The 12,256-nt window shown below is 38.0% G+C and overlaps 1 protein-coding gene across 5 annotated transcripts in view; it reads left to right on the plus strand.

Moving 5' to 3' along the window:
* Nucleotides 1–12,256, plus strand: part of TUSC3 (tumor suppressor candidate 3) — a 213,681-nt gene that overhangs the window by 184,005 nt on the left and 17,420 nt on the right. For 4 of the 5 annotated variants that reach the window (XM_055567246.1, XM_055567252.1, XM_055567250.1 and 1 more), the window contains 2 exons: nt 6,549–6,623; nt 11,829–11,919. In XM_055567246.1, coding sequence (XP_055423221.1) covers nt 6,549–6,623; nt 11,829–11,919 — 166 coding nt within the window. Of the gene's footprint in view, nt 1–6,548; nt 6,624–11,828; nt 11,920–12,256 lie in introns of those variants that run through there. The other variant, XR_008710093.1, reaches the window with a different exon arrangement.

Raw genomic sequence — 12,256 nt, forward strand, 5'->3', positions numbered from 1 at the left:
ATCATGTGCATAAGGATTTTTGCATTTCTTTATTTTCACATAAGAGCAAAGCTAACTTCCTCTCAGACATAACAGTTTAGAGTATCTTTGGCACTGTCTCAGACCCTCTATAGCAGGGGTTGGCAAACTAGGACCAGCGAGGTTCAATTCCAGCCTGACTGCTATTTTTATAAATTAAGTTTTATTGGAACACAGCCACACCTATTCATTTGTGAATTGTCTGTGATTACTTTGCACTACAGTAGCAGAATTGAGTAGTAACAATACACCATACAGCGTGCATAGCCCCAAATATTTACATTCTGGGCCTTCACAGAAAAAGTTTGCAAACTACTATTGTGTAGAGTATAAATAATAGAAAACAAAACGCCACAACCTTATTACCCCAAGACAGTTGCTTTTAACTTTTTATCTTTCTTTCCCTGAATTTCTCTTATTATTTGTAAAGAGATGCAATTATATTGTTAAGTGCATTTTCACTTGACATAAAATTTTATGCTTAGCATAAAGATATACATTGTTAAACAGATTTAACTATTTTGTTCCTTTGCTGTTCCCTCATCATTTTCTTCTAACCCTGTTACCATCCTGCTTCACTTCTTCTATGTTCTTTTGGTTTGTACCTTTTACTCACTAACTTTGTGGCTTTGCACAAGTTACTTGGATCTCTCTGATGGCTTCAGTTTTCTTATGTGTAAACTGAGGATTACAATCATGTATAGCAGAGCCTAGTTGGTACTGGGTAAGATAGTGAACAAAATAAACTCCCTACCCTTTGGGCACTAACATTGTAGTGACAGGAGAGAGACAGTAAATGAATTAAAAAGATACAAGTTCTAAATTTCTTTTAAAAAATAATGTTAATAGAGAAAAATAAAGCAAGATAAGAAGTACAGTGTTCAAAGGAGGCTTCTCTACTGTCATTTGATCAAAAACCCAAAGGAAGTGAGGGAGTGAGTTATACGGACATGCAGGGGAACAGCATTCAGAGAGAGAAATAGCACGTGCAAAGATCCTGAGGCAGAGGGTTCTTCTTGTTGAAAAAATACCAAGGACATGAATAAGAGCCAACAAGGGCAGAGCGGTATAGAAGTGGATCAGGGTACAAATGAGGTGCCACCTGGAGGTCATTTTGAGGTCTTTAGATTATTAACTTTCCATCTCACTGTGAGTAAAGAGTACTCTGAGGAAAACAATGACATTACCTGCCTTACGTTAAAGATATTAGAAAGTCCATACTGCCCAAAGCAATCTGCAGATTCAGTGCAATTCTTTACAAAATACTAGGGCCATTTTTCACAAAACTAGAATAATTAAAATTTGCACAGAACTGCATAAGACCCTGTTTAGCCAAAGCAATCATGAGAAAGAAGAACAAAGCTGTAGGTATCATAGACCCTGATTTCAAACTGTATTAAAAAGCTATGTGGCTTCCTTGGTGGTCCAGGGGTTAAGAATTCAGCTTGCAATGCAGGGGACACCAGTTCAGTCCCTGGTCTGGGAAGATCCCACATGCCACAAGGCAAATAAGCCCTTGTGCCATAGCTACTGAGCCTACAATCTGGAGACCATGAGCCACAAACACTGAGCCCACGTGCTGTAATTGCTGAAGCCTGCATGCCCTAGAACACATGCTCCACAACGAGAGGAGCCACTGCAACGAGAAGCCCACGCACCACCCGAGAGTAGCTCCTCTCTCCACAACCAGAGAAAAGCCCACACAGCAACCAAGACCCAGCACAAAACACTATGGTAATAGAAACGGTATGCTATGCTATGCTATGCTAAGTCACTTCAGTCGTGTCCGACTCTGTGTGACCCCATAGACGGCAGCCACCGGGCTCCCCTGTCCCTGGGATTCTCCAGGCAAGAACACTGGAGTGGGTCGCCATTTCCTTCTCCAGTGCATGAAAGTGAAAAGTGAAAGCGAAGTCGCTCAGTCGTGTCTGACTCTTAGCAACCCCACGGACTGCAGCCTACCAGGTTCCTCCGCCCATGGGATTTTCCAGGCAAGAGTACTGGAATGGCGTGCCATTGCCTTCTCCGAGAAACAGTATAGAATCAGCACAAAAATGGAGACACAGATCAACAGAACACACTGGAGAGCCCAATATAAACCCATGCGCTTATGGTCAATTAAGCTACAAAAAAGAAAGAATATGCGGTGGGAAAAATACAGCCCCATTAATAAATGGTGTTGGGAAAACTGGACAGCTACGTGCGGAAGAACGAAACTGGACCACTCTCTCACACCATATACAAAATAAGGTCAAAATGAATTAAAGACTTAAAGGTAAGACCCGAAAGCGTAAAATTCCTCAAAGAAGACACACAGGCAGGATGCTCTTCGACATGGGTCTTGGCAATAATTTTTTGGCTCTGTCTCCTTAGGCAAGGCAAACAAAAGCAAATATAAACAAGTGAGACTGCATCAAACTAAGAAGCTTTTTGCACATTAGAAAAAAAGCCATCAACAAAATGAAAAGGTAGCTTACTGAATGGGAGAAGATATTTGTAGTTTATATATCCAATAAGTAGTTAATATCCAGATACACAACTCATACAACTCAGTATCAAGAAACAAACAACACAGTTTAGAAACAGATGGAGGACTTGAGTGGACTAAACTCTTTTCTAAGGAAGACATAATTCCAACAGTCACATGGAAAGACAGTCTAAATCACTAATCATCAAGGAACTGCAAATAAAATCCAAGTAGGATACCACCTTACACCTGTCAGAAGGGCTGTCATCAAGAAGACAACAAATAAACCTTGATGAGGATTGGAGGAATCTCATTTGGTATAGCCACTATGGGAAACAGTATGAAAGTTTCTAAAAAAATAAAAATAGAACCAGCATATGATTCAGTAATTTTCTGAATATTTACCTGAAGAAAATGAAAACTAATTCGGAAGGATATATACATCTCTGTGTTCAGTGCAGCATTATTTACAGTAGCTAAGATACGGACACAACCGAAATGTCCATCAATGGATGAATGGGTGAAGAAGATCTGATGTACAGACACACATAAACGCTCAACCATTAAAAGAAAAATCTTGCCATTTGCAACAACATGGATGAATCTAAAAGATCATGCTAAGTGAAATAAGTTAGAGAAAGACAGGCACTTTATGATCTCACTTGTATGTGGAATCTAAAAAACAAATGAACAAACAAAAATAGATTCATAGATACAGCAAACAGGGTGGTTGCAAAGGGCAGCTGGGTGAGGGCTTGAGCAAAGTAGGAGACGAGGAGGCACAAACTTACAGTGTTAAAGTAGTCTCGGGGATGTAATACACAACATAAGGAATATGGCTGATAACATTTAATAACTCTGTATGGGACGTGTGGTTACTAGACTTCTGGTGATTATTAGTTCCCAATGGCACCCCACTCCAGTACTCTTGCCTGGAAAATCCCATGGATGGAAGAGCCTGGTGGGCTGCAGTCCATGGGGTCACTAAGAGTCGGACACGACTGAGCGACTTCGCTTTCACTTTTCACTTTCATGCATTGGAGAAGGAAATGGCAACCCACTCCAGAATTCTTGCCTGGAGAATCCCAGGGACAGGGGAGCCTGGTGGGCTGCCGTCTCTGGGGTCGCACAGAGTCGTACACAACTGAAGTGCCTTAGCAGCAGCAGCAACGTATTTAAATGTCCAGACACTTAATATTGTATATCTAAAACTAACAGTATTTCTAAGACTTAGGGGTAGGAATTAATTTCATAAGAAACAGTAACCAGAGCTCATAAAGGAAAAGAATAACAATTTTGACCATACTGAAATGACAACCTTCTGCATAAGTAAACAATTTAAAAGACAAGTAGAAGAATCTGTATGTAACACTTTAAAACATTCATATTCAGAAAAAATTGAAGCATCTTCTAAGATAATAAGAAAAGGCAAATATACTTATGGGAAAATGGGCAAAAAAAAAAAGTAAGCACAATACAAAACTTAAGCAAAAAAAGGAATTAACATATCAAAAGACAAACTCTGACTCACTAGTGAGACAGATCCCTACTCAACAGTTTGATAAAATCAATAGTTCAGCAAAACTGTGTTAGTGCAGTGTAAAAAAATGGTAATTCTTTTAACACTACTTGTTTTACAGAATATGATCACACCTAGTAAATTCGAAACTACACATATCAGCCTCTCAAAAACTCTACCTCTAGGTGTAGACCCTAGAAAAAATATTTCACATGTATATATAAGAAGATATTCCTTGTAGGAGTATTTGTAACACTTGGAAACAAAAACAAATGTCTTTGAGTAAGATATGCAATAACAGTCAGTATACTCTGATGAAAATCTTACAGCTTTGTAATAACACTGTTCAAATTTGTGTAAAGTTCAAAACAATCAAATGAGAAACACATTGGTCACGCAGTTTTCAAAGTGATGAAGCAATTTTTGACAAGGTGAAAGTTGCTCAGTCACTTCTGACTCTGCTACCCCATGGACTATAGAGTCCATGGAATTCTCTAGGCCAAAATACTGGAGTGGGTAACCTTTCCCTTCTCCAGGGGATCTTTCCAGCCCAGGGATTTAACCCAAGTCTCCCACATTGCAGATGGATTCTTTACTAGCTGAGCTAGAAGGGAAGCCCAAGAAGACTGGTGTGGGTAGCCTTATCCGTTCTCCAGCGGATCTTCCTGATGTAGGAATCGAACTGGGGTTTCCTACAGTGCAGGTGGAATCTTTACCAGCTGAGCTATCAGGGAAGCCCTACAGAAGGAACAGTAGTAATTTTTAAAAAAAAGTGTATATATATATATATATGTTATGAAGATATTAACAGGGGTATGTTACACTTGACTGACCATAGTTAATATGCAATAAAATGTAATTTGCTTAATAACGTCTCCCTAAATGAATATTTATGTCTCTGTGTGCTAATAACACATACAATGTACACATGGGTGTTTACATATCCAGTTTTATCCTAAGAATGTTTTAATATACAGCTTTCATGTAGTTAAAATTTTAAAGCATTTAATTTCTAAACTTTATTTTCACCTAGAAATAAAAAATAGTGCTATTTCCCCCAATGTTATATTTTGGAAAGAATTTTGGAAGCTACTCAGTAGATGGCATCATAAAATAAATATTTGTTTTGTTTGTAGTATCTATATAAAATAATTTTTAAATGTGATTTATATTTTGAATATGTATTGAAAATGTTTTTGAGATAAATTAATCCAGAAATCTGTGTGAATTGTCAGTAGCTCAAGTCTGTACCAGAGAAGGCAATGGCAACCCACTCCAGTACTCTTGTCTGGAAAATCCCATGGATGGAGGAGCCTGGTAGGCTCCAGTCCATGGAGTCACTAAGAGTCGGACACGACTGAGTGACTTCACTTTCACTTTTCACTTTCATGCATTGGAGAAGGAAATGGCAACCCACTCCAGTGTTCTTGCCTGGAGAATCCCAGGGATGGGGGAGCCTGTTGGGCTGCCGTCTATGGGGTCACACAGAGTCAGACACGACTGAAGCGACTTAGCAGCAGCAGCAGCAGCAAATCTGTACACTTAAATGGATAGAATTATACATGAATGTAAAAGGGTGTTGCCAGAAAAAAATGGAAGGGGAATCCTAATTGAACTCCTTTTTAAGGATCTACATCAGTCCCATCAATTCAAAGAACTAAGTTAAGCAGTAAATTTCCTGTCTATCAGCAGTTTCAGTGAAATAAGCTTTTAATTTTTCTATCAGTTGATTATTGGTAACATCCCCATCATTACACAATTGAAACACAAAGAACTTATAATTATCTAAATTTCAGAAGTTTTCAAACTGTTATCATGAATTCCCTCAAAGTTTAGTGGTATGTGTATATGTGTGTCAGGTGGGCTTCCCTGGTAGCTCAGTGGTAAAGAGCCTGCCTGCCAGTGCAGGAGAGGCCTGGGTTGGGAAGATGCCCTGGAGAGGGAAATGGCAACCCACTCCAGTGTTCTTGCCTGGAGGATCTCATGGACAGAGGAGCCTGGCGGACTACAGTCCATGGGTTTGCAAAGAGGCACATATGACTTTGCAACTAAACAGAAACATTTTTGTCAGGCAAGGGGATGGTTTTTAGTAGCTTTCTCTCTTGTACATATTAGGCATCCGCCAAGGCTGGTTGGTTGGTTCCATGCTGAGTATATTCTAATTTTCTGTGATTGCCCAATGAAATGTCATTCTAAGTGTAACTAGTGTATGTATATCTTTATGTATAAGGTGAAATATCATTATTGGTTTTGAGAGTATATAATTCATACACACTATTAAAGTTCTGGAATTTAAGAGCATTTAGAATTAGACCTTAAAAATCTCACAAAGCAAAGTTTGAGGTTATGTATTCTAAAAATCAAGGCATATTTATTTAAATACATGAAAAGCAGTAATTTTATATCAGGAGAGTAAGTTGCTTTCACCTCTGTGTGCGTGTGTAATTCAATCATTCTGGTACAGAACACATGGTGTTCAGGTCCAGAACAATTAATAGATTTTATTTGCATCTATTTCTAATGTTTCCTTGACAACTACTATAGATGCTGCTATCACCATGGGGATGGTTCTTCTAAATGAAGCGGCAACATCCAAGGGAGATGTTGGAAAAAGACGGAGTAAGTCTCTGTGTTGGTATCTTTGTAAGTTTGTTTTAGTCAAGTTCATTTAAATCAAATGGGCTGATTTAGACAGAGAAGTTTGTGCATAAGTGTTGTACCCCGAAGTATTATAATGCCTTCCAACTACCTCCAGCCTCTTTTGAGCTGCATTTTGAAAGGGGGCATCTTGTGGTACCATCTTTTTCAGGGTTTTTGTCTTTTCCAGTGATATTCCAAGATTCACAACTCTACCGAGTCTCAGCTTTGTGTCTTAACCAGGTGACTATTTTATCCTTTGACAGAGCTGTTCCCTTCAGGGAGTTCCAGTAAGAGATTACACATTTTTATGAAGTGTTTTTGGCAGGAAAAGGGAAAAAACACATAGGAAAAATCTTCTGCCCTCAGGAGCACGGGTCAAAGAAGGTCAGAGAGCCTTGAATTCAGTATTTCCTGCCACAAATCTTCCCATAATTGATATAAAGTCCCTATGTGAGTTTATGATTATGCTTCCACAAACCTATAATTAAGATTTTTATCAATATGCTTTGCATTTCTGAACCCTATTAAAATCCAGAATGTATGTATGAGGAACATAGGCATCTGGAGAAGATTCTTAATTTATTAAAAAGTTTAAAATAAAAATCCAGACTTATTTTCTTTATGGGAATTTTAGCTATGGTGACATGAATGTAAGTCAGTCATAGTGATTTCTAAATATAATACTTAGGGATCTGTAGTGTTGAAACATTTTGGATGTAATAGATCCTTTACCCTCATTTCCCCTGATGCCATTTACATACTGTTATAAAGAAACCACAGAAGCAAGGAATGCATTACTTTGTTTAGTTAATCATTGTTCAGAACATCATTTTATGATTTATCATTTGCATAAAGAATGTGATGTTCTTGGGACCAACGAGTAGTATTTATATAAGGACAAATTCTTACATGTTCATATATTTATCATACATCGTACCACATTAAAGTAGTAAGATAGTGTGTAATATATATATAAAATCACCTCAGCCCCACCCACTGCCACTTTATTTGTGTATGTGTGTGCGAGAGAGAGTGCACAAGCAAGTGCAAGGGAGAGAGAGGAGGAGTGTGGAATGGGAAATATATTTTGAAATCAGCCCTTTTGATCCCAGTGTGGTTTTTATTTTGGATATAGTGCAAGCGCTGTGATTACAGTTGCCCAGGTCAGAATCCGTCTGTGCCCTCTTAGCACGTTCTTCTCACAAGGATGTTACCTGGGAATGGGTGCAGTGCGTGGTTTGTTGGGTCACCACTGACTCCTCCCTGAGTCCTCTTCCTTCCCCATCTGCCTGTACCTCAGTTCCATTACTTTGCTCCACCACATAGAATCAAGTAAATAGCTTCTGTTTTACTTGATCACATTTTGAGACACATTTCCCACGGTATATATCAAGTGTTCAATTCAGTTCAGTCACTCAGTCATGTCCAACATTTTGTGACCCCATGGACTGCAGCACGCCAGGCTTCCCTGTCCATCACCAACTCCTGGAGTTTACTCAAACTTACGTTCATCTACTCAGTGATGCCATCCAACCATCTCATCCTCTGTCATCTCCTCATCCTCCTGCCTTCAGTCTTTCTCAGCATCAGGGCCTTTTCCAATGAGTCCGTTCTTTGCATCAGGTGGCCAAAGTATTGGAGTTTCAGCTTCAGCGGCAGTCCTTCCAATGAATATTCAGGACTGATTTCCTTTAGGATGGACTGGTTTGATCTCCCTGCAGCCCAAGGTACTCTCAAGAGTCTTCTCCAATATTATAAAGTTAAAAAATAAAATAAAATTAAAAAAAAAAGAGTCTTCTCCAACACTACAGTTCAAAAGCCTCAGTTTTTCGGCACTCAGCTTTCTTTATAGTTGAACTCTCACATCCATACATAACTACTGGAAAAACCATAGCTTTGCCTAGACAGACTTTTGTTGGCAAAGTAATGTCTCTGCTTTTTAATAGGCTCTCTAGGTTTGTCATAGCTTTTCTCGCAAGGAACAAAGGTGTTTTAATTTCATGGCTGTAGTCACCATCGTGGTTATCTGGGTCATGATCTTTTTGGTATAGTTCTTCTGTGTATTCTTGCTACTTGTTCTTAATATTTTCTGCTTCTGTTAGGTCCATACCATTTCTGTCCTTTATTTTGCCCATCTCTGCATGAAATGTTCCCTTCATATCTCTTATTTTCTTGAAGAGATCTCTGGTCTTTCCCATTCTGTTGTTTTCCTCTATTCTTTGCACTGATCACTGATGAAGGCTTTCTTACCTCTCCTTGCTATTCTTTAGAACTCTGCATTCAGATGGGTATATCTTTCCTTTTCTCCTTTGTGTTTAGCTTCTCTTCTCTCAGCTATTTGTAAGGCCTCCTCAGACAACCATTTTGCATTTCTTTTTCTTGGGGATGCTCTTGATCCCTGCCTCCTGTACAATGTCACAAACCTCCGTCCATAGGTCTTTAGGCACTCTATCAGATCTAATCTCTTGAATCTATTTCTCACTTCCACTGTATAATCATAAGGGATTTGATTTAGATCATACCTGAATGGCCTAGTGGTTTCCCTACTTTGTTCAGTTTAAGTCTGAATTTGGCAATAAGGAGTTCATGATTTGAGCTACAGTCAGCTCCCTGTCGTGTTTTTGCTGACTGAGTAGAGCTTCTCCGTCTTTGGATGCAAAGAATATAATCAATCTTATTTTGGTGTTGACCATCTGGTGATGTCCATGTGTAGAGTCTTGTCTTGTGTTGTTGGAAGAGGGTGTTTGCTATGACCAGTGCGTTCCCCTGCCAAAACTCCGTTAGCGTTTGACCTGCTTTGTTTTGTTCTCCAAGGCCAAATTTGCCTGTTACCCCAGGTATCTCTTGACTTCCTACTTTTGCATTCCAGTCTCTTATAATGCAAAGGACATCTTCTTTGGGTGTTAGTTCTGGAAGGTCTTGTAGGTCTTCATAGAACTGTTCAACTTCAGCTTTTTCAGCATTACTGGTCGGGGCATAGACTTGGATTACTGTGATATTGAATGGTTTGCCTTGGAAACAAACAGAGATCATTCTGTCGTTTTTGAGATTGCATCCAAGTACTGCATTTCGGACTCTTTTGTTGACTATGAGGGCTACTCCATTTCTTTTAAGGGATTCTTGTCCACAGTAGTAGATATAATGGTTATCTGAGTTAAATTCGCCCATTCCAGTCCATTTTAGTCCATTGATTCCTATAATGTTGAGGTTCACTCTTGCCATCTCCTATTTGACCACTTCCAATTTGCCTTGATTCATGGACCCAATATTCCAGATTCCTTTGCAGTATTGCTCTTTACAACATCAGACTTGACTTTCATCACCAGTCACATCCACAACTGGGTTTAGTTTTTGCTTTGTCTCCATTTCTTCATTTTTTCTGGAGTTATTTCTCCACTGATCTCCAGTAGCATATTGGGTACTTACTGACCTGGGGAGTTCATCTTTCAGTTTCCTATCTTTTTGCCTTTCCATACTGTAAACAGCAAAGGGAGTGATAAAGTGTTTTACTCAGCTCCTGGAAAAAGACTGAGGGAAGGAAGAAGTGTGCGGTCATACCAAATGTAGGAAAATGTAAAGTAAAACATCATGTCATTCATTCTAGGTGCACTAAGATTATTGTAAGCAAAGTTGCTACGTCAAGTGGCTGGTGTCTGTCTATTTGGGCATTCTACAGTTTCAGGGGGAAAAGATGGTTTTCATTTTTGCAGTATTCAGCAGTTTGTTTGTTTTTTTTGCTTTATTTTCTGCCAAATTTTATTTGAAATTCACCTGCATGTGTGTTATATATGAAATGTCACAGAGGCTGCAACTGAATGCTATTAAGTACTTAGGATTTTTCACAATTTGTTCTCAAAACTGAGAGAGTGATATTCCTACAGAGTTGAAGGAAAACTGACCAACAGGCTTCTTGATGATGTTTTAACAATTTCCTAAAGTCTCCACTGATTTCTAGGGTTGTAATTAAACCTGGTCTAATTTATATGCTAGAATAAGTTAAAAATTATAGTTCATCACTATAGAAGCATATAGAATTATTTAATCTCCCTTGATTTCTTCTGTCTACATGGCATCTTTAATCTCTTTTATCTTCCCCTTTCTTTTATAATTAATCATATTAGATAGTCCAGTGTTTTTAAAGAATTCCCTGAAACTAATGAAAGGATACAGGTATCACGCATATGTTTAATTCCTAAGAAATCTTTAGGTATTTCTTATTAAAAGAACTTATTTACAGAGCAGATTTAGGTAAATTTCCATTTCTTTAAATATATATTTTCTTTTATTCTAAACATACCTGCATTTAATTGGCTCAGATTTTTAAGCATTTCAAGATTTTACTACTAGCAAATTTAATTAAAAATCTAGTAGATGTGGTTGCATATATTTCATAATATATATTTGGTTAGTCATCTACTTTAGAGTAAAATCTTCCTAACCATAACAGAAAGGGAAAGAAATGTCCCTGTTGTCAACTTGTGAGGGATAAAGTGATGCTGGAAACCTAAATCACAGCCTAGCGTCTTCTGCTGTAACATACACCACTTGTTCCTCTGTAAAACAAACAGTAATGCCTTGACACCATCACCAGCTATTTAGGGTTGGTTTTCTCTCTTTGACTGTCAGAGAGTCTGTATTTTCTCACACCCCAAGCCTTTGGTTACTGGCTTTTGGTATGCTGGGATGAACTATCACTTGTAAGTAACAGGCGTTTACTGAAGCAGTAATCTAGCCAATCATCTAAAATTACATTTCTTTGTAAATATTGCATGGCATCTGAAAATAAAATTATATTGCACATTCCAATACGGTAGATGTCTCTGCTAACATAGGCAGTACTTCACAGTGCCGGGACTGATAATCTCATTTGTGGTTTATCACATTTTCTTGTGTTTTGTTTTGGTCCCTCTGAGGGCATTTTTAGTACTTGTAGAAATTTGGTAAGAGAAGAATACCACCCAAAAACTTAGATCAATCACTTTTTTGTTTTGTTTTGTTTTCATACTCCAAGTAGTAAATTGTCATTGAGAAGAATGTGGAAAATAGTGATTATCTGGTTTGTGGTACCAATATGTGCCATGAGCTGTTACATGTAAGTATGTGTAATTAACTGAATGCTTTTTAAAAATATAAACATTTGTGTTGTGTGTGTCTAGACTAATGGAGTTTTCTGTTTCTTTCTAGTTATTTGTCTCGTGGGATTAGGCCTGGTAGTCTTCTTCTTCAGCTTTTTACTTTCAATATTTCGTTCCAAGTACCACGGCTACCCTTACAGGTAATATCATTATACTAATATGAATGTTTTCATTTTAAACTAATAGAATAAACCAAATTTCATGTTATTATGTTTCTAACATGTATTTAAGGATTAATATAAAGTAGCTACTTTATTTGCCAAGTCATCTTAAACTCTGTTAAGCAAGTTTTTGAGCACCTACTATGTGTTCAGCACAGATTATATGAAGGAGATATATATATAAGGCATGGGACCTGCCCTCCTTTGTATATGATGGTTTCATTTTAGATATATGTTGCATGCATATGTATGTGTGTGTATGGATATATGTATGTATGTATGTATACATTACATATATATACAGACACACACATAA

Source organism: Bubalus kerabau, chromosome 2, assembly GCF_029407905.1.
Source record: "Bubalus kerabau isolate K-KA32 ecotype Philippines breed swamp buffalo chromosome 2, PCC_UOA_SB_1v2, whole genome shotgun sequence".
Lineage (NCBI taxonomy): Eukaryota > Metazoa > Chordata > Mammalia > Artiodactyla > Bovidae > Bubalus > Bubalus kerabau.